This window comes from Coturnix japonica, chromosome 6 (genome assembly GCF_054131305.1).
Source record: "Coturnix japonica strain WE chromosome 6, WE-NBRP24, whole genome shotgun sequence".
In the NCBI taxonomy this organism is placed as follows: Eukaryota; Metazoa; Chordata; class Aves; order Galliformes; family Phasianidae; genus Coturnix; species Coturnix japonica.
The window spans coordinates 29,115,625-29,142,787 of record NC_140668.1 but is presented as its reverse complement, the minus strand read 5'-3'; the positions used below and the strand labels follow the sequence as shown (position 1 = coordinate 29,142,787).

The following is a 27,163-nucleotide window of genomic DNA, read 5'->3' as shown; positions in this document are numbered from 1 at the left end:
CATACCTGATGAGTTCCAAAGCATAGCAGTAACTGTTGTGGAATGGACTCCAAACAAATGTGTGGTGTGCAGAGAAAAATCTCAGTTAATCAACCCCCAGTAGGAGCTGTAACAAAACATCTGCTATTAATATCTAACACACAGCAGAGGAGTGAGATCTCACATTCTGTACGACCTAATCAAAGATGCTTTCTCATGTTTGTTTTTTAAACCAAAATGGAGGAACGGGCCTGTTCCTTTATGATGAAATTTATTAGTATTAGTTCAGAAATATACAGACCAAAGAATATAACCACATTTACCATGCAGAAACACTGTGGGAGGAAAATATGAACAAAAGTGGGCCTTCACAGAAGGTGATACATTGTAAAGATTGCTTCAATGGATTTCAGTCATTTTTCAGTTTTGACAGTGGAAAAATTGCACAAGTCCAGAATCCAGGAATTAGAAGAAGCGAAAAGCATTAGAGTGGAAAAAAGATAACTAGGCTAGGGTAAGGCATTCTTAAAATCCTCTTTATTAGCAACCAGCACTTCTGCTAATTTAAGGGATATGAAAGTCTATAAAGTTAATGGGAGCTTGGCAGCAGCTAAATGTCTTCACTGAAAAGCGAGTTTTAGGAAAACCAGAAAATATCACTAATAAAGAGCCTGTTCAGTTTACTTTGAGATCTACAGAATCTAGAAACCATAGGTCTAATAAATAATGTTACACCTTTAGATGAGAAATTGTAGGTGGCTTCAATTCTTTAGACATCATGAACTGTTAGTATTGTGAAGAAAAAGTCTAATGTTTGAGAGCAAGCTGGGGAAAAAAAAAGGGTTTCAACCTCCCAGCTGAGCCAAAGGCAGAGTCTGGCAATACACTGTTTCTCTGGAACTGAACAGCATTAGAATCTGTTTTGCACATCAACTTTCCAGATGAAATGCATTACAATCACTGAAAAGGAAAAAAATATATCTCAAAAATTATAATTCTAAGGGCTGTAGTCACACCCAATGAAAAACATTTATACATTTTAAACCTGAAATGAAATGTCTGGCAATCTTCCCTGGACATAACGAGATACTTGCAGAACAGCCCAGCAGCCACTGCCTAATTCGTATTTGTGGCAGTTTCACCTATCTATCTACTCCCAAAAGCAGAAGTTTGATCTTTCTGCCTCCAGTAACAAACCTGAGGGGAAACACTATGCAATTCTTGTGGCAGTCCACTAAAACCGTTTATGTACAAAGCAGTTGTGAGGAAGGTCTTTAGAGATCCCATGCTTGATGTGAGAAGCCAGAAAACTGCTGGTAAAAACTGACCATCAATGATCTTCAGAATAAAGCCTCCAGGAAGAGGTCAGCCCCACTAACTTCCTATTTGTTCGTCACTGTACAACTAGAAGCTTGCGAGTACAAAACAAGGTATAATCTGTTTTCCTAAGTCATTTCAGTGCCTCTGCTTTGAGACATTTTGGGAGCACTAACACGATATATGATAACGACAGATGCAAAACTTGACATTATATACGGAATAGAAATTATTGAAGATACTGAATTCTTCTTCTATGGTTTCACATCCATCTTCAAGTGTGACAGTTGCTTCCTACAACCTTATGCAAGCTTGACAGACATACTCTGAAATCTCTTCAGTCTGTTAGCAGCAGCCACCACATAAAAATGTTTCTGTGAACAAAACAGAACAGTCCAAGTGTGAGTACAACTTTAATGGTGACTGAGCAGTAGAACAGGTTGCACAGAAAGGACACATCTCCCTCCTTCAAGTTACTAAAAAGCCACCTGGATATGGCCCTAGGCAACATGTTCCAGGTGGTCCTGCTTGAGAAAGGGGGGTGGAAACGAGGTCCCTGCCAACATCAGCCATTCTGTGATTCTTGGGAAAACTGAGTACAGGGCCAGAAAACAATCTCTGAGTCTCAGGTAAATCAGCTCACTTAAAGCAAGAGACAGACTTTCTACAGCTCCCTAAGTCTTAGTTTCATATACTATTGTCAAGTGGCACCCCTCCTTCACAGAAATGCCAAATGAAGTCAAAGAAAAGCCTGAGGAAAGGCTGCCCAGCTTTCAGTGCTTGTCTTTGCACTGTAGGGAACATGGTTACCTATGGACACAGCATGGTTAACGGGCATTGGCTGCAGCAGCTTTGGCCTTGATATTCAAGACACAGTGCAATGCAAAAAAATTATTTGTCACCAATTCTAAGAATGAATGCTAAGAATTCTGAAGTACGATACTGGAGTCTTGCCAGTAGGAGGTAATGCAATGCTTTGTACTGAGAAACCACTGATTACTGTAGAACAGAAAGCTGATATTGTGAACTGCACCAGTATGAGTTACAGCATTATGTCTTAGATGATGAGTTTAAAACACAAACGTTAGGAGTGAAACAGATTGAGTCTAAAGAGTTGAGAAGGTATAAGATTCAACTCCTTGATAAGGGATTACAACTCTCCAGTGGCAGAAGGAGATGGACCTGAGTTTTCTTGACATCTCCTCCATTGCTTATTTGTAAAAGATGACTGTGTTCATCTTCCAGAATCAATTATGTACAAACCAATAGATACACCAGTAGAAATTCTTATCACTTCTTCACTCACTGTTTACTTCTGAAAAGTCATGGGCTTATCAGAAAGGTTCTGAGGAGTTCTCTGGATGTCTTTAAGCCTATTTTTTTCCCTCCCTCTCCCAGACTTCAACTCTCTGCAGCGGGAAACAGAACTGCCTTATGTCATATCCCAAACCAGCAGTGACAAAAGAACAACACAACTGTTGTCAATGCAAAAATTAGAGTAAGCTAAACAGCAGCCTCTGAATTTGTAAAGGAAAAAAAGGAAAACTTTAAATAACAAACAGAAGAATTCCTAAACTCACATTTACAAGAATTTAGTAAAACTGAGCCAGCATGCAAAAAAGCAGGCCCTGCCTGCACTGAGCTGATTCTCCCTCTGGAGGTAGATTTTCCAAGCTAATTACCTTCCATTTTCTCTGAGCTATGTAACTTTGCAGCAATAACTGGGACTTCAGGCGAAGCTTGAACTTCTTGGCTTTGGCAGGTAGATTGTTTAACCACTCATGCTTCAGACACTGTGTTGCACTCATGCGGTAGCTGCAAGGAAATGAAATACCATGTAAGCACAGCCGTCCTTCTCTCCATTTTCTCTGAACCTTGTGCTCCTCAACCTACAGATTGCATAAATATTTGCCTTAAATAAACTAATGCGAGTAGAAAAGCTTCTTGAGATGCTGTTCATCCCAGTGCGTAGAGTCCTAACTTCATCCTGCACTCTGCAGTGCAAGGAATGAGTGGTGTGAAAGCTGCTGACGGGGTGTGCAGTGGGTTGACTGCCCCATGCTGAAATATTATATTTCACCTTGTTTGAATTTTGTTTTGAAACAGAAGCTGTATGGGTTCATCAGTTTATGCAAAAAAAGTTAGCGTTGAGAGAATGACTGAAGAAAAATAGTTGTGGTGCCATCTATCTATTCTGAGAGTGCCTCATATTTAAAAAGCACAAGTGTTCATTCATCCTAAACTTAGATAGTTAGTTCCACAACTTATGACAGGGTTTGTAAGAATTCAAAGTAACAAAAGAAACAGCTTTTACACAGAGAAGGAATATTAAAGACAGAGTTGTACATAGCAAACTCTTCCAGATTTCCTCTCTTCTGCTTCTAAGGAACTGCCCAGTAAGCACAGAACAGCAAAAGAAAATGTCACATGATAAGTTCTCAGTGTTGACTGTAATTCAAACAGAGTGCTAGAAGGAAATACATGTTATTAGGTGCTACACTGTCCTCATGATCAGAGGAGGAGGTACCTTTTCTCTTTCACAAGTAGCCTGGAAATGAAGTCTTTTGCTTCCTCTGACAGCTGTTCAAAAGCTTCTGCATCAAAATCCCAGTTGCAATTGACTACATAATTCATCGTCTCTGCATCAGTTTCTCCCAGGAATGGGGACAGGCCACTAAGCCTTAAAAAATAAATAAATAAATAAATAAGCGAAGTGGGAAATAAATAGTTATATGCAAGATGAATTTCTTCTCCCTGGAATCTTCTGTTTTATAGTTTTGGCTAATTTTTTTTTTTTTTTTTAAGAGGAAGGGTTCTCAGACATGGGAGTCCTACTTTTCAGTTCCTGCCAAGATCTGTTTTGTTAACGTTACTACTCAGCAGCACACTCAGCTAAGTCAGGGTGCACCATTAATGGATCTCTAATAAAACAAATTCAGCAGGAATCTCAGAACCTATTTCAGTGGTTTCCCAAATAGGAAAGCTAGGAGGGCTTGAGAGCTTTCCTAAATCAAAGCTTATAACCAAGTTTGGCTTGAATTAAACTGGTTTCTGAATAACAGCACATTGTTCTCAATTAGCCTCTAGGCTCAGATTTATTGCTTCAACAACTCATTATTTCATTCAGTAACTTCTTGGCTAAGAAGTTTAAACCATTTATTCCATTCACAGAAAGCATCTGTGAAAAATTCTGATACGCCAAGTCCGCTCACCAGAGCCTTCCACAGCCATCCTGCCATCAGCAGAAAAGTCTTACTCCCACTTGGGATATGATCTGTGGCCTAGCACTTAACATTAATTCCTCTGGGCAGATGCAGACTGAGTGAGAGCTGATAAAACTACCAGAATGTAAAGCTGAAGATTTAGATAAATCTTCAAGGATCCAATCAAAATGGAAAATCTGAGAAATCACAACATGATCCACTTGAACTTGCTAAATAAGATGGTGTAAAGGAGAAGAACATTTACATATCTATCAAAAGGGCAATTTGTTGCTCAGAGACTAAACACCAACAGTGAGGAACCTTCAAATTAAAGGTCTGTAGCTCAAAGTTTTTTGTTTGTTTTTAACAGCACAAACTGGGAGGAGTCCCATTCTGATGGGCTCAATGCCTGCCACACTAATATTTCACAGACACCCTCCATGGGTCTGTTCTCATAGAGCCTTTGGTGCCATTGCCACCACCTCTTATACTTACAACATGTACGTGATGACACCTACGCTCCACATGTCTGTTGGGTAGGAAACAAAGTCATAGTTCACCACTTCAGGAGCCAAGAACTCTGGAGTTCCAAAATTAACCTTCAGTTTTTCACGAGGTTTGTACCTTTAACAGACAGAAACAGACATCAGTGCTGAGAGCAGGCTGGTGAAACAAGCATCTCATCTGCAGAAATCAAAGCGTGGTACAAAAAAACAGAGCAAGCATAGCAGAGTCACCAAGACAACCAGGACAGCATTAATGTCTTTTTTAAAGACCTTAATTAGAAGTCTTTTTTAAGATCTTGAAGACAAATAAGTGAATTCTGCTGTGACTGCAGACATAAGACCACCAGTTATCCTCTTGCTTGAGTAAAACCAGAAGAAAAGGCCAAGGGCAATAAAATTTGCATAGACCCTTGTCACAGAATGAGAGAAGCTATGCTCTCTGCCAGGTTCCACCTATCTAGCAGACGCTGTCCAACCTAAAAGAAATGTGTTCCCACAGCTTTCTTCTAATAAACTCAAGCAAGCTGAGTAGAAGAACAATGAAAAGCCCCTGTTTCTCTGAGGGCTTTATGTTTCACATGGGATGTCCTTCACAGAGTCTCTAGAGTAAAAGCTTTAGAAGGGGAATCATTTTGGGACTATGAGAACAGCGGTATATCTTTATTCAACAGAAACTCTTCTTGAAAAAGTAATTAGATAATTAACACACACAGCACAACTCATGCCTGCAGCAGCATAGGATTTAGCTCATTCACCTGTGGGAAACAACTCAGAGCCAATAAATGCATTAAAAATATAATAAGAACTTCCAATAACATAATTCAATGGGCTTTTTTAAAAAAGTAAATTCATAACTGAACACTTACCTCCTTGCCAATCCAAAGTCAATAATTTTTATCTGGTTCCCTGTGCGACTTACACACAATATGTTTTCAGGCTACAAAAATACAAGAGTACTTTCAGTTAAATGTGTGACTGAAACACAAACCTAGCAAGAACAAGAAAAATATCTCAGACTGTAGTCATAATTTTTTCTTTTCCTTCTATTCCTATTAAGAGAGAAGGATCTGACTGGCAAATGAGTTAGTGAAAGGTTTGGTTTTGGACCTCCTGTAAGGAAGTTTAACTTCCACTCCAGCACAACACTATACCTGTACTGAATATAAATAGATTTTGAAATGAAAAGCACCCACTTCATATACAACAACAGAGACAGACTGATGGTTATGGTTTACCCCCTGAATTTATAAAAGTAGTACCACAAAAGTCAAACAAACATATCAAATGCACCCTCTGTTTTGTTCATGAAGACAAAAAGTTGTTTCTGTTTTTGCTATTGTTTTGCATTTATTTGTTATTTCCCCCTCCCCAAGTGACTGTTTTTCAAAGGAGAGAGCAAGTTTCCAAACTCAAAACTGAAGAGCTGGCCAAAATACTCTCTTGAACTTCATTCACTGTGGCTGTTGGATTAAGGAAGTCTATTTCTTTATGAGATTAAATGAATGAAATAAGAAATTATTGCGATTACAGACTGTAGTGGTGCAAACCACAACATCACAGATGGACATCACTGACCTTCAGATCTAAATGGAGAATATAATGCTGGTGCAAGTAGTGGACTCCTTCACAAATCTGTTTTGTAAATAAGATTGCATCCAGCTCTGTTAGATTGTAGTTTTCATCTGTGATCCGGTCAAATAATTCACCACCATCCAGGCTAAAATTTTAACATAGAGAAGTGTTAAAAACACTGAAATTTCTCATTAATTTCATTTATTTGCAAGTTGGAGACTTAGTTTCTAATTTAGCACAGGTCCTAACAACACAACTAGCATACACAGTACCTGCAGACTAAATGACTTTAAGAAACTTATTTTTGTGTGTGACATTACGTATCACTCTCAAGTGCCTTCCACACTGGGAGACTTACTGCTAACACTTGTAAGAAAGAAGCTGGGGAGAATCAAAACCTAAATTCAAAGGCACACAATCTGGAGACAAAATGCAGACCTGGAAAATCTATAGAATGTACCAAGTATCTACTATTATCTTCCTATTAGCTTAGGGAAATTAACTCTGCAACCTGTACGATCTATTCAACTTTTAAAACTGAAAGCCATATTACCCGAGCTGACAACTGAAACCAATTCTGCACAAAATAATAATAGAACATGACATCAGATGCACAGATCTGACAAGGTTCTGCAGAGCAAAAATTTACAATTATTTAAATAAAAGATTGAGACAATGTCTCATATTTAAATTTGCTATTTTGTGTCCTTTTTTCCTTCGCATAATTAACAATTTGTTTTGTAATGGAAACTCAGTTTCAAACAAACAAACCCAAACAGGTGTACTTGAAGAAATCTCCCTTTTGTCATTTCTATATTCTCACACTTCCTTCTTATCTGAGGTTTTACGTACCCTGAACGCTTGCGTGTAATTCGGTAGCTAGGGACAACGTTGGGGCCTCTGGGTTAAATTCAAATGAAAAATGAACCATAGCAAAATCCTGTTTATTAATTGTTTTGTAATTAGCTTCATAGCTTGAAGATAACTGCCTTCCTTAGCATCTGCTTAAATTGCAATCCTGCTAAGTATGTATTTTTTAACATGATAATACTGCCTTTCAGATGTGTATCTTACACTCTCACAGGCTGGAAAGCTACTCAAGTCTTTTTCATACCTCAGAGTTATTGTTATCCACTCCCTTTCATGACCAAAGCAAACCCCAAATCCCAACAGTTCCCGAAATCATTTAAACTTACTATTCCATGATCAAAGTCACATTATTTTTGGCTTCAAAGGCATCATAAAGTTGGATCAAATTCACGTGATTTAATTGGTTCATGATGTTAATTTCATTTTTCACTTCCTCCTGGAAAATAAATAAATAAATAAATAAAGAGCAAATATGCTCCTTAAGTCCAATATATTTGAATATACCATAATTTAAAATCCTATAGCAGCTATATCACAGGTTTCATGTGAACACATGGCTTAGTCACAAACACTAGAAATGACCAACACTCATATGAGGCCCAAGCTACTGCTTTAAAAGACAAGTCCTAACATTTGGTACCATGCAATGAGACGTTGACACCTATCGGGAGTTTCAGTGCAAATGAATCAGTTCACATGGTTTACAGCACAGACTCATTTAGGTTCACAGAAACATAGTTACCTTTTCTTTTGCTCCTTTCACTTTAATGATTTTGGCTGCCAAATTGAGACCAGTTGAGACTTCTGTGCACTTATGAACTTGCCCAAAACGCCCCCTGTTGGTACCAAACAAAAGATAGGAAAATAACTCACTGCAGAGAGTTTTCAAACTATTCTTATCATTGATTAAAAATAGCCCAGTACAAAGTGAACAGAATCAGGTGGCCAGCAGCATCAATCTCCTCTTTCTCTCAGCTTATGAAGGATTAGTTTTATCTTTCCAGCCAGTTGTTCAACGCTTACATTAAAATATTATGCCCCTTCGTATTACTACGTTTCACTGTGGTATGATGACCTGATGATATTCTTTTTCAGTTCTGTAACTGTACCCATTTGCCGTCCTCCAGTGATGTGTTAGTGGGCATATTAACAAGGATATTTCTGTCTTGCTCTCATAACTTTTAAAATGACTAACACCAGTAACTGTATCTGCTCCACAAACCACATTTCTTGCATGTTGTAAATTCTCCCCCATGTCACCCAGATACATTAATTCCCCTTGAGATGATTTCTAAACATCATTTTTTCTGCTATTGCATCATCAGGCCTATACTTAAGCCATATTCATACTTGGATTAATCTGTAAACCAAACCTTCTTGTTAGATATGTAAGTAGACAAGAATACAAAAGCTGAATCAGCTGTACACTTTCCACAAGTCAAGAATAAATGCAAGGTCAAAATAATTATTTTTTCCCCTTAGTTTTCTTCAACACAAAGTTCAGCTGGAATAAAGATTTTGGAAGCTGCCCGACCCCTAACAGGGTCTGCTGACTTTTTCTCAAGACTCCAGCTGTAGCCAGGATTACTACAACAAATGCAAATAGCATCCAAAAGCACAGCCAGGAGTCTGAAAATGGAACTGAGGCAGAAGCCAGTAATCTAAGGGACTTAGAGGTGCCCCACAGACAGGTTCATAAAAGGTCAACTGTGGTAGCCCCAGAGGTCTGGAGGATGAAGAGATGAGCAATCTGGCATGTTATCTGCATTCTCTCTTCTTGCTTCTCTATTATTGTAGGCCAAATTTACTCTCTTCTTGCCGTATCAGTTAAAAACAACTTCTTCAAAGCTTAAAGGACTAAGAAAGGTGGGGAGAAAGTGATGTTATCAAAATTGAGGGGAAAGTATTCATAAGATACATGAAAAAATAGTTATATGCATTTTAAACCCCTTTTGCTCCACGCAGAACTGTAAATTGAAGAAATAAGCTGGTATCCATCACTCCCCATGCTGCTGAGAGAGAGTGCTGAGCATTCCGATCCACTAAGCAACTGCTCTGGCTGCAGTGAGCTTACACGTGCCTCTCCCATACACATCTTGATGCCATTTGAAGGCAATTACCAGTTCCCAAGCTGCACGTCTTCACAATTAGCTACCACCTGCAGTACAGCAAAAGGGGGCAGAGAGACTTACCCTCCAAGGACTTCATGACGACACACTGAGTAGCATGCTGTCACCTCCGTTAGCTTGACACTCACTATGCGATGTTCAAAAGGAGCAGGGGGAGAAGGGCTGTCATCTAAAGATGAGAAAACCCGGTCACTGAGACATTTCTCCATCATCGCTGCAGCTTCATCTCCCTCACACCAACATTCTCAGTCCACAGGGCACGCATATAATTTTATTTTGTTTGCTCAGTATAATGAGAAGTCTCAATTGCCTTTAATTTTCATGGTACCTACCTTCTACTGTAATTCAGACAAGCAGTGAAGTATCTATAAACATTAATAATTCAATTCTTTCCACTATGTTTAGAGTGAAACACAGGTAAAATACCAGAAGCAATGGAACTGCTCGTTTTTAAATGCAAATCAGTTGAGCACACACAATCACTTGGCTTCTCATTAAGTAAAAAAACAAAAACAACCTAAATCAGATTTAAAAGCATTATTTCTAGATGGTTGTAAAGGAGATAAAAAAATAGTCAAAATCTCTCTGCTGCTTCAAGTACAGGCTTCTACCATTAGAACCCTTCTAAAGATGATGGATAAAGGCCAATCACTGAGGACAAGATTCTACCTCCCAGCCCTGTTGGTCTTAACACAGCAATGCTGAAAGAGCCCAGTGAGGTTAATGTTTGAACTCATGCATTAACAAAAGAGGCATCTCAACAAAAATATCTGGAAGTTTCAGAAAAAAATAAATAAAATTATATTTGACCTTTTTGTTCATTTTGATAAGCTAACTGGGAAAACCAGCATGAATACACAACAGTGATAAACAATATCAGCACAGATATCAGTTAATTCAGGAAGCTTCTACTAGCAACATCATAGTAAGCGCTGTAAACATTTAAATGATTAATTTAATCAGTTCCTGGGAGTTAAATTATTTAACTATTATATGTTTAATGTCTAAGCTCTTCTAGGATAAAGATTCTACCATCCACTCACATTGATGCTCATTCAACGTAATTTTAAAGTTAAACTCCAGATAACCTGGCAGGCAGTTTAACATGTATGCAAGTTCATTTTCTTGCCGCCACTGCTGAGAGCATCAGATATGGATCAGGACATCTACACATATACACGCATTCTGGGAATTTCACGTCTGCTGCCTGAAACAACAGAAGCATTCACACACTAATTGATATCTATGGCCAACAGCACAAAGACCAAACAAGACACTTGTCCTGCAATATTCTTCTGTTCTCTTCAGTCCGTAGTTGCAGCAGCACACCCAGTTTACTTACTCTACCTTAATGCATGAATACTGTATCTGAAGGACTGTGTTTTGTCAATATTACTTCTTCAGCAGAAATACACATTCCGCTTAATTTTATCTGAAAGGAATTTTTTTTACCCAAAATACCTTCTTGAAGCAAAAGTACTATTAAAATAAACTGTACTAACATTGATCTCTTGGTTTTGATCATCAAACTTATCTGTGGTGCTTATACTCTTAATTGGAGTTAAACACTCTTAAGTGTAAGACTCATGTGGTGTAGCATGCACTACTCCAGCTATTATTTTACATACAATACACACAGACAGCACAAACTCAGTGCAAAAGCAGCTTACCAATGATCATCTCATCCTGTGTGGAAAGCTCTTTGCCAGCTTCCAATGACTTAGTGTTCTCTATCTCTGTTCCTGCACACTGACCCACATCATTTTCACTTCCCACTGAACAGTGGGGCTCAGATTCTCTCCTGTCAGAGTGGGTAACTGCCACGGAATCTTTTACTTTTATCGTTCCTTGATGAATTTTGACTTGTATTCCCAGATCTTTCTTTGGCCCTGCTGCAGTGGTACTCTGTGAAACTATGGGCTTGCATTTTAATTCTGACTTGTCTTCAGCCTTTTTAATTGGCTTGGGCTTGTTCAATAGCGGCTGTTGCTTCCCTGTTTTTGGTGCAAGTTCATTTTGCTTCTTTTTTTCTTTTGCTTCTTGATTTGATTCAGTGCTGATAATCTTTGGAGTCTGTTCAAGTTTGGATTTACCAGGCAGCTGTTTACATCCTTCCACTTCTGATGGTAAAGAAGACGGGGATTTTGCTTTGGGATTTTTATGGCTGTGATCATTTGAGTTTCCTTCTTTGGTCATCTCAGTCTTTTCTTTCACTTCAGTCACATCAATGGCTATCCTGCAGAGCAAGCAGTTGGCAATTCACATAGATACCTAGACTTTCTTTCACAACTTCACACAGAAACTCAGAAAATTCTTAAAATGCAGATTTCTATAGTATTAAAGAAGTGTAATTATACTAACCTTCTGAGGAAATAAAACACTAAGGAGAAAGCATTGAAAAACATGGATATATTTTTTCTTGATCTTGATCCTTGACTGCTTCACCTGAGCAGAACATGCCTTGCAAACTTCAAAGTACTAACCCCACCATCAGAAAGCTCATACAACTTCTATCATCTATTACAGTTGGTCTAATGAGCTATCATTCCTGTGGGTAAAGAGCTGGTAGAGACCGTCTTCACCAGTTACAGGCTCAGTATCCAAGCATCCAACTGCTCATACAGCTCTACAAATCTCAGTGTTTGTATTCATTCCAGTTCCCTCCAGCTGGCTGACTTGCACAGTCAAACGTATCTGTGTCTTATGGGATAGCATTTTTTCCACAACTTTCTGCTAAAAACATAACTTCCATAACTCTCAACCTGTTAATACTATTCTCCCTGATGTTCCAACTACTAGAAAACTTGGAATATTTCCCTAATTCCCCAGAATTAATGCCTCTTTCAAAGGAGCCACCTCATTACAAAACAGACAAAATGTGTTTCCGCTTTTGCATAACAGAAGCCTGAAGTTTCTCAGTTTTATCACCTTTCACAGCTGCTGCCTTGTGCTATGAATTTAAACTGCACCAGGACTGAGCTATTCAGAGCACTGAACACTGCTCTGAGCAAACACTTCCACTGCTATCTAGACAAGCCTGAACTCAAGAGGACTCTTGGGCATGTCTCCAAACAGAAGAACACAATGTTCTTTTGACACTTCTGAATGGGCTTACAGACTCCACTAAAAGCAGCATGCATTTTAAAGATGCATTTACCACATTCATGACTTCACACACAAACATAATAGGGACCTTGTTCAGGAGTGTGAACTTTTCCCAGGATTTACTCTAGGTTCTGCCTTCTGGTTTTCTGTTGGCTTCCTAACTCTCTACACCAAACACGTTGGTACCCACATAGCTCCTGTGCCAAACCACTGAACCACTGCAAAACCTTCTGTCTGTGTGCAAGTTCACTCCTGCCATATCATTTTTAACCAGCATCAAACACCACGGGGACAACAAATGTTCATCAGCTTCTTCACAAACACCTGACCTAGCCTCAATGTCGGAGCCTTCAAGGCAGTACGGACCCAGCTCCACTTATTGAAGCCTCATGAGCCAGAGGCAAAACATGGGGAGGTCCCGTTTCTTAATGCTATTACAAGAACAGATTTGGGGATATCAATTTCTAAGTGCTGTACACAATTTGCTCCTGAATGTTGGAGAAGAGACCACAATGGTGGAAACTTCAAATTAAAATATACACCTCATCTTACCCAAAGATAAGACTATTAGAATTTAAAAGATGAATAAACTGGTCATATCTTTAGGTGACCAAAGCATGAAAAAAAGAAAAAAGCTTTAAAAACCACTTAGGGCATAAAGAGAAACAAAATACTTCCTTTCAGTCCCATGTTTATAGAAACAGAGAAGTTGGAAAAGAGTAGTCTAATAAGGTCCGTCTACTTGTGATGCAGAATGGCAGTCACCTTTCTCTAATACCCATCACATCAAATCTCCCATGCCTAGCCCTCTAACTTACTGGCTTCTGACAAACTTCACAAGGAGTTCTTGATACTTTGAGTTTTTTGCCTTAATTGTTTATAAGATCCCACTGCACCTTCCCCAGCTTGGCCATTTTCCCCCTGGAGCTTGCCTAAGCAGGAGATGACGCCTTTGAATAATCTGTTACGTTTCCTTTTTTAACATGTGGAATGGTTTCAGATCATACAGAAAACTACCAGCAAAGCCATTACCTGGTTTGTGTCACTTCACACCCTGTGTCAGATATAGCCTGGGATGTAGAGGGCACAGCTTCCTGCAATGCCGTACTCTGTGACGGAGGTTTGTTTTCATTCTCTTTGAGTTTCTGATGAAAAAGCTGCTTGTGACATTCATCTGTGCATGGCGCTCTACCCATATTGCGAGCTTTAACAGGAACATCTTGGTTGCCTACATGATCTTGATTCACAAAGGGAAGACTATTATGTTGATTCAAAGCTTTGACACCGACATCTTTCTGCTGTTGACAGCTCCACGCTTTTCCAGTACCTTCCACTGCTTTCTGCTGTGCTGTCCTCTCTTTAGTCTGGGGTCTGGAGTCAGCTTTGTGGGCAACAGCACTTGAAGCATTCACCTTCTTGCATCCTCCACTATTTTCATCCAATTTTTTCCCAGTTTTACTATCTGAGTGAAACACAACATTAATAAGCTATCCATGGCAGAAGCGGTAACAAAAAAAGAGGAAGTAACACACCCACTCAACATACACACCCATAATTTAAGGGACCTGCTGACATTTTCTGTGGACAACAGGTCTACTAAGCTCACATTCATGGCATTGCAACTTCACAGGTATTAATAATGGATGTGATACGGCAATGTCCAGACAGCTACACCCTAAAGAATCTAGCGCTGATGTGGCAATTAAACTTGTTTATAAAAAACAAAAACATGTTTGTAATGTTAATACACCCCTGTTCCAAAGGGGGAAGAAAATGCTCTTCGAGCTGTACTAAGACAAAAATTTGGGAGCTGTCTCCTAGGTGATACTGCCACACCTCTGCTGTACCTCCAAACCAGGAGTGCTCTCTTAATTCAGATCACTGTAATACCAAAAAAAGGAAACAGCATAGCCAAGCAAAGATGCTGCTTTTAATTTCATGTGCTTCAAGGTTTCCGGAGGGGTTGATTTAAGAGACAGATTACAAAGAAGAAGAGAACATTACTATTTTCTCAATAACTCATTCATAGTAATTCCTCTGTAGTACATTTAGTGGAAAATGGCAGGCTATTCAGTTTCTAGTTGGTCTGCAGCACATCCTAGAGCCAAAGATGGTAGCACGCCCAGAGTGATACACACCTTCAGAAGGCTCACTGCTTTCAGTTTGGGTTCCTCTGTTACTAAGTACATGCTTCGGTTTTGAACCACTCTCTTCGAGCTTTTCCTTGGCCTGAAAAAGACAAAAACAACAGTTACACTCAAGGGTGTTTAATTTTCACTGGGTTTCTCTAACCTCATAAGTTGAGACCCTGTAAAATGGGTATTAACAACAAACAACTTTAATTTTTTTGTTACTTCTGCTTTTTTTTTTTCCCCTCCACTTTTTTTTGATCTCTCCCTACTTTTACAAAAAGGCATACTTCTAAAGCAAGATGGCACAGAGTAACATCTTAGGTAATGTCACTGCTTCCCAAAATGTCCTTTATAAGACATTCTGCCTCAAGTCACCCTTGCTCATATGATTTAAAACCATGCCATGTCATGTGAAACACAATTATTAAAGATGAAATCATTTTGTATTTCCAATACTTGTTGACTGTTGGCTGAAAGATGTTGTTGCAGATACAGTGATATATTTGCCTTAAGACATCTAGAGATTCATTATTTGAGCAGTGATAGAGGTTATACAAGGAACCCCTATTTCTTATTATAACTCTCATATCAGTTACCTTTAGTATGGTTAAAAATAAGTTGTTTTTTTCTACTTTAAGCAAATTTCATCCTGCAATTAACACAGCACTGAGAAGACTTTTTTTGTTTTGTAACAGCATCACTGTAACACTTCACAAAGCAATACATTAGCAATAAGATATTTGCACAAAGCAATATACAAAAATAGGAAAAGATATAACATCTTGTGGCCTATTTAAATCTAGTGATAAGCAGCCTCTTATTCTCATTCATATAAGCCAACAAGGAACATCTCAAATTTTTCCTGCAGATACTCAATTAGAAGTCTGCTGCAAACCATCTCCTTTTTCTTGCAAGTAAAAACAGTCACTGCATTTTTCATGCTACAACCTTATGAATTCCACTACAGAACACCTCCCTCCAGCCTTTTCCCCCACCACAAGAATAAAAAGCCCCAGAAAGTAAAATCCTGTTACCATCTTTACCACAGCTCCAAGCAAACCCGCAACAACAACCATGGGGAACATTTACTTGCAAAGTCCTATGTGCAAAAAAAGCCTTGGATAAGGGACAGCTTAATTTTTTTCTGTTGTTTATTTTGTTGCTTGTTGCTGTTTTGTTAAATAAAAAAGCGGCCTAGATCTTATAAAGCTCCGTTCACAGCCTTTTATCAATTTGACTCAACTTTGAACGCTCCTTCCATAAGCATTCCTATGGCATCCCAGGAATGCTGTCATACCATCAGCCAACAGCTTCACCAAAAAATGAAAACATGACCTCCCCACTCCCACCCCCATTCTTAGTAACCTTGTACAAAGCCAACTGTGATAAGCAGCGTGTCATTACAAAACAGCATAGGTTGGAAAATAGCAACACGCAAGGAGAAAATACTTTGTGTTCAACCCCAACACAACCATGAATCTTTTTGGACACATTACAAAACGGCCCAAAAAAAAACGGACCAAAGTTAACACAGGGCTCAGCACAAGCTGAATTTTTAAATTCACCCACGCTTTCCTCCACATTACTCCAGCTAGGTCACGTAAATTTACTACCTCTCCAATTTAAAACGAGTTCAAATATCAGACTACTCAGCAGCCCGTGATCAAAGCACAGACATATCCTAAAGTCTTAGAACTAATCTCATGCTTCAATTTCAAAAGCTTCCCAGTAACAAGAAAGGAGAACAACTGTGGTACTTCAGAAAAAGTGGAGTTAGCTCCAAACAGTTTACTTGCCCAATACACTTTGTGAGTTCTTCATCCAAGGCAGCAGTCAAATCTTGGGACAGAGATCTCCACCTAACCCCAGTTCATCAGGTCACCGCACCTCTCATCTGAGTCCCCATTCACATATCTTGAATTTATGACCTCAGACCTTCTTTTTCACTAACATTGATAAGGTAGTACCACTAGCTAACTAATGATTAATCCTGACTGAACGCTACAAGTCTGTGGGAAACGTTCCTCCGGTGCTGCTCTAATTGCAGTTATCTATATCCCTCCTTACTGTTCACTTAGAAACTGACTGTAGGAGACTCTTGGAATGGACAAACATTTCAACTCACGGAGCTCTCCCTCACACTTGTATTTTTTTCAGCCAGTAACAGAACACAAGTCATCATGAAGACTCCACTCCCATTGACCGCAACTAATTCTAAACACTTTACTTTCAGAAAGCAAGTTCGATCAGTTCCAAATACCATATCAACTATATTTCAGTCTTACCTGTTCCTTCCTCACTATCTTTAGTAATTAGGAAATGCTTTAGAATTGTTATCAAAGAACTGATGGATACCGCACATGCAAAACCACAAGAGCTACTTGATTTGAGGAGTGAACGATGCCGATACAGTTCATGAAGTCACAGGTTCATCATAAAGACATGGCTAAAGACAACTTAAGTATCTGAAAACATACAAAGCTGCTCGGTCATATAAACAACAGTCAGCATGAATTTTCAAAACTTTTAATGCTTTCAGAGTTCATGATCTATGAAGAAAATAGAAGCAGCTTCCTTCAGTAAATACTTCATGGTACATTATTATTCCTACCTTCCACTGGAACCTCAGCTCTGTCACCAACGTGAATGACATTGCTGATCTTCAGGCACCATTAGAAGCTGAATCTTTTATAGTAGGAATCTGTTTTTCATGCTTGTTACGGGATTGCCTGGCACACTCTTAGGACTTTAGGTATTTTCAGGTACATTTTAAGACTATGTCTGCCTCAAAATGCTTATAACTTAGAGGTTGTGGCAGTAACCTGCAACAGCAATTCTAAAACGAAAACCTGAATTACAAACGTTACGCAAAAAAGAATCATCAGGAGAGACTTGTTGCTTTACAAAGCACTTCATCAAGACTAGTAAAAGAAAACCAACCTCAACAAAGCTTTCCAGTAGACTTCCCTTCTTCCAGGGCACAACGCCTTTGAGAATAAAATCCACTACTTTAGAATTTTTTAATACTTCTCCCATTAGTGTAATCACTTTATCCAGTGTTTCAATCCTTCCCTCTATCTTTGCCAGTCTCTCCTTGTGCTTCAAGGCATCAAGCTGGGCAATTTTCATCAATTTCAATACTTCTGAGCATATGCTCTGCGTATCAGTCTGGTGAGGATTGTCCGATACCTTTAGGCCTTTTTCCATTTCACCTGTCTCATCGAGAGCTTCTCTGGATACCGTTAGCTTGTTAATGCCCTTTTCTATATCCTCAACAGCTTTAACTCGTTGCAGTTTGCCCGTCAGGTCTTCTTGGAAACTCAACATTTTGTCCATCTTCTCATTCAATAGATTCAGTTTTTTATCCATTATACTAAAATTGTTCACTTTTATAGGCTGTAATTTGGTCAAGGCATTTCCCTCTGCCACATCCAAGCTACCCGCAGACATTCTGTCCAGACAGGAGGATATTAGATAGATTAGGCTGGCTTTTCATTAATCATAAATTAGAAAACGAGGGCCTGAAAGTTAATCTTCTTTAGCTATGCCTACACCAGACAATCTCACTTATTGGAGTTGCTAGAGCGTATCATTAGATAGCTATTGCACAAATGATTTACTTCTGTGTTATCTATTTCTTACTGCATGCTCTCAACAATGGAGGTAATTTGGCACCAGGCTATATTTTCTTGGGCCTCCTTGACGTCACAAGACCATTTAAAATTCTTTCTGAAGTGGCTGCTGATAGGCAAGCATCTTAACAATTGCCAATGCCTAAGCAGACCTCTGTACAGAGGACCACTGTTTTTGTGACCAGTTTTAGTTCTGTGATACAAAAAAGAACTTGCTGGAACATTTCTCCTAAGTAAACACAACAAATACAGAAATAAGTGTGGTGGCGCTGCGCTAAGGGTTGGAAGAGTTCTGCTTTCCAGCACAGACACAGGACACCCAGCAGAGACACAAGCTGTGCTTGTTAGGTTGGCTGGCACTTGAATTTAAAAATAGAGTACAATGACAAGGATCTGAAATACGTATCCAGCACCAGCGTGTCTTTGTCAACTGAAACTTCTAAAATTATATCTTTCTCCCAGGCTGTGTTTGTGAACCAAGCAGAAGTCTTCATGAGGGCACAGAGCAAGTCCAACAAAATTACTAAATTAGACATACTATGGATTTATTACTGACTTCCTTTCACTTCTGAATTACATTAGTGTGCCTACAACACTCACTAGAGAACAGAAAAGCAGTCATTTCATACTTGCACAATCTCCACACTCTTGAATGCTTTGCAATACAGAGCACCTCTTTGTCTCCAATCCCTTCCATTTTTCAGAATGAGCATACAAAAAGAAGTCATAATTACTTAAGTGAATTCGCTGTATGAGATAAGTCACCACAGAAATTAAAATCCTTTCTCTACGCAATACAGAGTCAGTAGTAGCAATATTAAAATTACCCTTTTATGAAAGTAAATAGTCCTTGCCACTTCTGTAAGAGAATACTCCTTGCTAGGATTCTCTAATGTACATGCAGAGAAAAGACAGCCAAAGCTGACTCCTATTCAGATACAGCTGTTCAACATACAGACACATAGCAGGATGTAAGTAGCGATGTAAAAGCACCTGCAAAATTACAGGCAGGGTGATGGACAAAGAAAAAGGAAACATCAGTTGGTCTATAGTGAGAAATTTAAAACATCACTCACAAAGTGACTTAATTTCCCCCCCTTCCTTCTCCCAACTTTTTAAAGGCTGTTAAACACACAAAGAAAAACTGTCCTAAATGAATTCAACTGATTGTCTTGTCTTAGGAAAGCTATAATTGCATGATATCAGCAGGGTGGCAAAGTCTTTGGCTGCAACAAATGGGAACGAGACCAAATGCAGCAGCCACGGATACAGAAATGAAAGAAAAGAGCTGCTTACTTTTTGAAGGCCTCAGGTAGGCAGGGATAGCCAGCAAGTGACACCCTTATCTCCATGGCCAACCCTTAAATGAGGTCTGTGAAGGGGCACATCCTGGCTCCACCCCTTCCAGTCACTCAGGTACATTGCATGCACCTGAGCTCACCTGGGTGGGCGCTGCCTTCCCACCAATAGCTCCATCACTGCTTCAGGCCATGACATAGCATTTCTACTACAGGGTGAAAATACACTTAAGTATAGGCAGAATTATTTTATTCCCTTTGCTCTAAATTACAGCAGAAGGTAATTTTTGTTCAGACCATTTAGTGCCTAATGTTCACATCTCACTGAAGCAGCTCAAAGAGAGCACATTATTTCATTGACAGATTCCAGTCTTTTAATACTAAAACTCACACACTGCAAGTCAGTGTGTATGCATCCTTATACCACACACAAAAGTGTCTTTACTCTGAGAAACACACTAACCTATTAAACTCACCCTTACTTCATAAGAACCCATAGCATATAATGTGTTGTATTCAGACACTGCTACAGAAATTGTTTCATGTCCAATACTTTCCAAATTACATCTGAGGAATGTGAAATGTTGTACAAGTAATGATTAACAGCAATTTAACACAGGACCACTGTGCATAGCAGAGCTCTGCTCAAGCACCCCACATTGTCATTGGCAAATAAAACTGGCGAGCCACATCACAGTCTGAATGCAAACTCAGAATAAAGATTCTTACACTTTTTGTCTCCCATTACTAGGAAATAAGCACTGTGATCTGGAGTTTGCAGGCAGCTACCTCCATCCCATCAAGAGCTGAACTAAAATAAACTTTTGGGATACCTTTAAAATATCTCAGAATATCTTTAAAACATCTCCAGGCTATCAAGTATCTCAGGAGAGCATGAAAAAAAAGTACACAAATTCTGGAGAACCAGAACTACAAGTGACCTTCAACTGATGATGCCAAAGAATCTTCTATCCTCAAGAGGCAAATGAGAGTTTATTCCACTTTGGCTTCAGTCCCACGCACACTCCCAGTTGTGAAAGACTGATGTCAGGAGACAAGAGAAATATTTGCATTCAACAGAAAGAATGGTTTAAGAATCTACTATGCAGCAGGTGAGCTAAGATCCCTCTTTGCTAGCTCTGACACAAAAGAATGAAAAAAACATTTGCAATAGGAACAAAGATGAACTAAACAGAGAAGAAAAAAAATCTACAGCATGTACTAAAGTAATACCAGAGGCTTATATCCCAAACAAGAAATGTCACAGAGGTTAAAACCAGCTGCTCAAACAGATCATCTCATTAGATTATTGCATTGCCTCCAGTAACACAGTATAACTGGAGACAACTAAAAATATGCAGGTAAATGGAGAAGTTTGCAAAGGTTGCAATTCAGAGTTCTAAGAAGATGAAGAACCAGATGTGGTAAATATTCAGTCCCTACAAAAAAAAGCAAAAGACAGCAGACAAATTCAAAATTTGGCTACAGCTACTGAATGTTACTCATGCAAAAAAACCTAATAAATATCCTTTACATATTCAGTGGCCAGCAGGCAACCTTTTCAAGCTGTGCTGAAAGCCTTCTTAACCCATATCTAGTCTCTGCTGCTCATGAACACAAAATTAATTCTCCCCTGAGCAAATGAAGAGGTAGCTAAACTTTAAGATACATAAACTTCTGCAAAACTAAGCTCTCCACCAGTGAGTAACTTCCCACAACCAGTACATTTCCCACGCGAAAAACAGTAAATCACATCCACAGAAAAGTGGTTCAGTAAGATAGCAATTCTCAGGACAAATGACAAGTACTAAAACAGGTTTCAACTTAATATAGAAAAATAACTTCCAAGGTCAAAATACGCCATACAGCTTGGATAAACCTGTCCATGAAATAGTGGGGCTTCCTGATGTGATCAGACAAAAAGTGACGTACCAAGAACTGGACCACACCTGCTTTAAAAGGCCAAGAACCTGACATTTAATGTATTATTCATGTCAGCTGTTGGTTGAAACCCACCTGCATAGTGCAAATGTCTATAAAGCACTACCAGTCTCCCCATCTGACCCCAGCATGACACATTTAAATACTGCCTAGCAGGCAAAAGTTCCACTTTACTACAGCATCACCCCAACATAGTATGAACATTCATTACATAAACTCTTTGTTACCTTTCTATGCACGTTTAGTGACAGAAAACTGTTAACACAGTAAGTCATAATGCTCATAGACAGCGGCTAAGGACACATTAATGGAACTTGAGATCATGAGGAATATCTTAATGCATCCCTGTCAAGCAGCTGACAGCAGATAGCTGAACAGATAAAATTATGACATTTAATTTACATCAAAGTAACAAGATTTCTAGATAACAGCCTATCACCCACCCACACGGCTTAACAAGACCCTCTGCATTCTTCCTCCAGGTTACTTTCCTCTCAGGAGGCCAAGAAAGCACCTGTTGCCTGTCCACATTTATTCAACTGACCCCGAGTCATGACCTCTTACCATCAAGTCTGTTGCCCACAGAAAATGCACTAAGATGTCTCACTGCTTTTAATTTCCATTCTTTTCTTTTTTATCCAAACATCTACCAAAACATTTTACCAGCCTGGACCAGAAGGCTGCCACTGGTAAAATTTCCCATCCCTCCACATCTTCCAGCAAAGAGCTCTTCGGAAGCCGAATAGAGAAGTCCTGCTGCTGGTTCTGCTTCTTCTGAATTTCAGTGATTTTACATCAAATGCTGTCAGTTCCCAGTAACGCCTGCTGATTCAAATCCACTATTAAATTGCTTTGCCTCTCATTTGCAAGATGCTTTCTCATTTACAAGAGTAAGACTTGATTGCACAGTAAGGCCAGTAGGAATAAAAACAGTTAAAGGAAATCCTTGCCACTGAAGTGATGAGATAAGGCCTCTCAGATCTGTTGCACAAGAAAGGGTTATTTCTAGACAGTCAATTTTTCAGAGGAAGACCATGCATAACCCAGAATTTGCACCAACGTAGAGTAAAACCAGCACAAATATTCTTGCTGGCTTGGAATATCATTGGCTTTCTGACAGAGCCCTCAAAGTCTCTGCTTTATGAGCAGCATGCCTTTGTAAGAGAAGAGGGAATCACCAAATGGCACTGCCTTGTTATCTTCTGTTTCCTTCCTACTTTGAAAATATACATTTTTTTTTTAGATTCAAGTTTAAAAGATTATGAGAAGAATTCACAAAACACCACTAACTTGCTAATTTGCAATAATCATTTCCTCCCAGAACCAAAACATAGCATCATACCAGACACTCCAAAGAAAACAATTCCATCCCAGTTGAAACTTACTAATAATGGTTAAGTTGTTTTTGGTGAAAATCTAAACCAGAAACACAGCAGAGGAATTCACTCATTTATTAAAAAGAGCACTTCTTGACATTGCCACTCTACAGTAATAACCAAAATACCACATTAAGGAAATTTAAGATGGAACAAATAGTCATCTCTCCTATAATGAAATCTGTTCTGTGCTATATTCACCTGCTGATTCTGATCTCTCTGACATTTTGGTTTGACGTCATTCAAACACGGGAATAACTACATCAGTTCAGGCTTAGCCTCAAGACAAGTTCTGCTTCAAAAAAGGACTCAGAGTAAGGGAACTTAAGCACAAAAGCTGGTGGTTTTTACAATCTCTTCCCAGATAATCAAATACCTGCAATTAAGCCACTCACATTCCTTTAGGTAAAGGTTTATATGTCCAGCTAAAAACAATATACATAGAATGCAGCATTCATACCAGATGCGCAAAAGATCTTCAAAAGGCAACCCAGTCTTCAGATGTGTTAGAACACACCTTTTGCCATCTCTCCTAACAAAAACTTTAAATCAGTTCAACAACCAAATCCTTTGTCTTACTGCTTAAGCATAAGTTTCAGGAGACATCTTCCATTTTATATCTGAGCAATAACACAAGTTTTCAAGCAATCTCTAAACACTTTTATCAGTTTTCAGAGTCAACTATCATTACAAATCCTTCCATAACACCAGGACCAGCTGAGTCAGCCATTTCAGTGCAAGCGGGCAGATCATCAAGTCTAAGCCAGAAAGAGACTACAGTCAACAAACAAGCAAACAACAAGCTCCAAGTTGCAACAAGTAATATTAAAAGAATACATACACTCTCTAGCTCCTGCCAGAACAGATTCAGACCCAATTTACAAGCTGCTACTCCATGCAGGAGAAGAGAGATCTCACTACGCTTAATAGCAAGTTCCTGGATTAAAGCAGTTCTTACCAGTTCTAGTAAAAGTTGCATGCATGGTCCAAGACACTATTTGATCTTATGTGCTTTTCTGCTGGTTGTATTCTTCAAAAGCATCTTTCCTTTCATACTGTTGCATAAAATTGAACTATTAGCTTTGTGAACAACATAAAGAATAATTTTCCAATTGATAATCATAATGAGTTTGGTGTGATGGTCTGAGATAACAACCCAGTACAAAACAACCAAAAATCAAGATACTTTTGATTCTTAGCTCATGAAGGACAAGGAAAACCAATTATAAAAATCAAACTAAATCTAAGACAGTTTCTACCTCTAGACCTTATACATTTTCAGAAGGGAAGTACTATTATCATCAGTTATAAAGAAAGGGAAACTGAGTCACTGAATATAAAAGTATTACTCAGTCACCCAACAGATGAATTAGAGAGAAATTAGATATTCTGAACCCCAGCACAGCCTTCATGTTACTGAGAAATACTAATCCTGGGCTGCAGAGAGCTAAGCCACAGAACAACACAGATAACTGCAGTATTGATCATCTTTTCCTGAGACATCACTAGTCCCAAAAAAAAAATAAAAATAAAAATAAATCCCTGGGTAAGTTGCTTTTGTGGTTCTAAAGCCAATTCCTATAATTCTTCCTGGAATACATTTTATTTTAATTTCCACAGGAACAAACAAAAATTAATTGTCCAGAAGTTTGTCTTGTCAAAAACAAAGGCAATTAAAAGAAATTCACAAGCACATATTTCATATTTAAGACTTGTCTTTAGCCAGAAGCTCAATTTCAGCAATTTAAATACAACATTATCTGTTCAATATGAAGAACAGCTGATTAGTGTATTCAATTAAATCCATTTTTCCTGTTTTGCTAATATAAATAGACAATAAATCAATACCCCCCCCATATGATGTATATCTACTAGCTTTCTGAGCTATCCTATTTCCTCATGTAATAAAATCTTACACAATAAATTCAAACAATATGATAAAAATCACATTGTACTGTTGGCCATAATGTTACATAGCGAATTTAATATATTCACAGAATGGAATAAAATTCTATCTGTTGAAGAAAATCTGTTAATTTCTCCAACTCTTCTAGATCTTATTTAGTTCACCTAGTCTACTGTCTCATTAGGGAATGAAGATAACTACAAATACAAGTTCTTTATTAAAGTCCATTAGAGCCATTATCACATAAGACCTATGAGACAATCCTTTCCTCAAAATTTTGAAAGAATGGCCTCTTCAAACAGCAAACCAACAAAACCCACTATCTGCTGCAATGCTTGTTTTGCATGACAACACAGCTTCCTAAAAAATCATTAACTGAACATCCTTACCACAGAATCGCATGGTATTCTTTTTAAGCTTGCTTAAGTTTATGTTTCTGCTTCTGCCTGGATGGTAAAGGCTCAAGTTTTTCTAAGTAGTAGAATAACATGCAAATGGAAGGAAATACAAGCTTTGTTTTCCCCAGACTCCCTGCATCTATAGCAACCAAAACCTAACTCTACAGATAGCATTCAACACTGCTGTTTGATGGATAGCTTAAAGTGGTGGAAAAGTAGATTACTATTCTCTGTTCCACCAGTACTGTCTCAATATCTGCCTCTTTTTGCAGTGTTAGTAGACTGTCAGTAAATGGTATTTTTTTGGAGACAGACTCACTTCATTTCCTCAATAGCGTTCTTTTTACAACTTTTACATCCTACCACAGAACACACATTTGAGGTGTTAAGCACACAGTGCTTCAGTTGATCGCATTAGCTTAAATGGGCTGATGCAGAATTCGGGTCCTCACGAAATCACCCTGTGTAAGCCTTCCTGGCATATTAATGGTCTTACAGTTCTCAGACATACGATTAGTAAAGCAAAAGTTGTAACAACTGACTTCCATATAATCTGAATGTCAGTCAGACATCATACAAACACATCATTTGGATGAAAAGTTTTAATGTGTCAAGGCTCTCACAGAAACTTATTTCTTTACAAAGGCAAAGCCTGCACAAAGCATTTCAGAAGCCCCTCCTCAACATCAGCTGGTGCTCTGCAAGCGAAAACACTGCACAAAGCGGCTAAGAACATCCAACACACACCACTTCACAAAAGGCACAGTAGCCAATACTGTCACATCCAGTCAATTTTTACTTCCAAACTACGGGTACAACAAAATACTTACTGTAAACCTCTTGATGTTATCGGAAACACAAAATCCTCCCATGCTTAAACGAAGAGATCTGTGCAGAGAGGTTTCCTGGTATAAAGTTCCCATTTTGTTTTGATTGTACGGTGGTCACCCAGGTAGCCTAAAGCCTTCTAGGCTGTACAGCCTCACTGGATCTTGCTAGAATTTTGCTTCTGTGATATACTAGGCATTTCATCTTATCTAGCACTACACCAGGCATTTCAATCATTTCACTTCCTTATCAGCAGTACTAAATTTTATCTGCATCTCAGCAGCTCACTTCCTGAACTACTGATAACAGCTACTGTAAGACACAGAAGCAACATAACAGAAGATGACATCTGAATCTCCAGAAGTCACTTAAGAGTCCCTTTTTTGCATTTATCTGCTCCTTAACTTATTTTTGCCATACTTAACTTTGCATTAGTTCTATCATGGACAGCATGTTTGTGTCAGATAAATAGTGACAGGGCTGTTGTTTTTCTAACCGCTTTGTTCAGTGACACTGATTACTGTCAGATGATACTTGTTTTCAAAACATGACTGTAGGAAAACATTTCTTCCATTACAAATTTCTTAAGCTATAAGGCAGAAGCATTGGGATCAAAAAGAATAAACTAAAAAGGACAAATACTCATCCTCTATCAGAATTCATATCAGGAATGAGTAGACCGTGACATTTGCGCAGACAGACAAGTTGCTTAGGGAGCAATATCTGGATTTAGCATGGACCACACCTTCACTGATTAAACCAAAATATAATTGTGTGTTACTGCAGAATGAGTGCACATCAGCTCTCCTCTAAAACAGATAGGTAGGTAACAGGGATAAGACACAGTACCTTTATCATTACGGACTAAGAGATGTCAGGTCCAGAAGTGTGGGTAGAGAACCAGCTACTCCTCTCACAGCAAAAACATGAGCTTCATTTTCACCTGGAGTTGTACAGCAAGACAACCAACA

The 27,163-nt window shown here is 38.7% G+C and overlaps 1 protein-coding gene across 9 annotated transcripts; it reads right to left on the bottom strand.

Moving 5' to 3' along the window:
* Positions 1-233: 233 nt before the first annotated feature.
* On the bottom strand, positions 234-27,163 carry MYLK3 (myosin light chain kinase 3). 9 transcript variants are annotated; one of them, XM_085551056.1, is made up of 14 exons: positions 27,042-27,163; positions 14,820-14,910; positions 14,009-14,143; positions 13,714-13,918; positions 11,247-11,812; positions 9,640-9,745; positions 8,190-8,283; positions 7,774-7,883; positions 6,581-6,722; positions 5,872-5,942; positions 4,995-5,123; positions 3,824-3,976; positions 2,979-3,111; positions 234-1,670 (listed from the first exon to the last, which is right to left on the bottom strand). In XM_085551056.1, the coding sequence occupies exons 1-14, from the start codon at positions 27,048-27,050 to the stop codon at positions 1,599-1,601; spliced, it is 2,016 nt and encodes a 671-aa protein (XP_085407182.1). In that variant the 5' UTR covers positions 27,051-27,163; the 3' UTR covers positions 234-1,598. The 9 variants fall into 9 exon arrangements, with proteins under 9 accessions (XP_085407182.1, XP_085407181.1, XP_085407183.1 ...); XM_085551055.1 differs by lacking the exon at positions 27,042-27,163 and adding an exon at positions 26,195-26,337; XM_085551057.1 differs by lacking the exon at positions 27,042-27,163 and adding an exon at positions 25,356-25,405.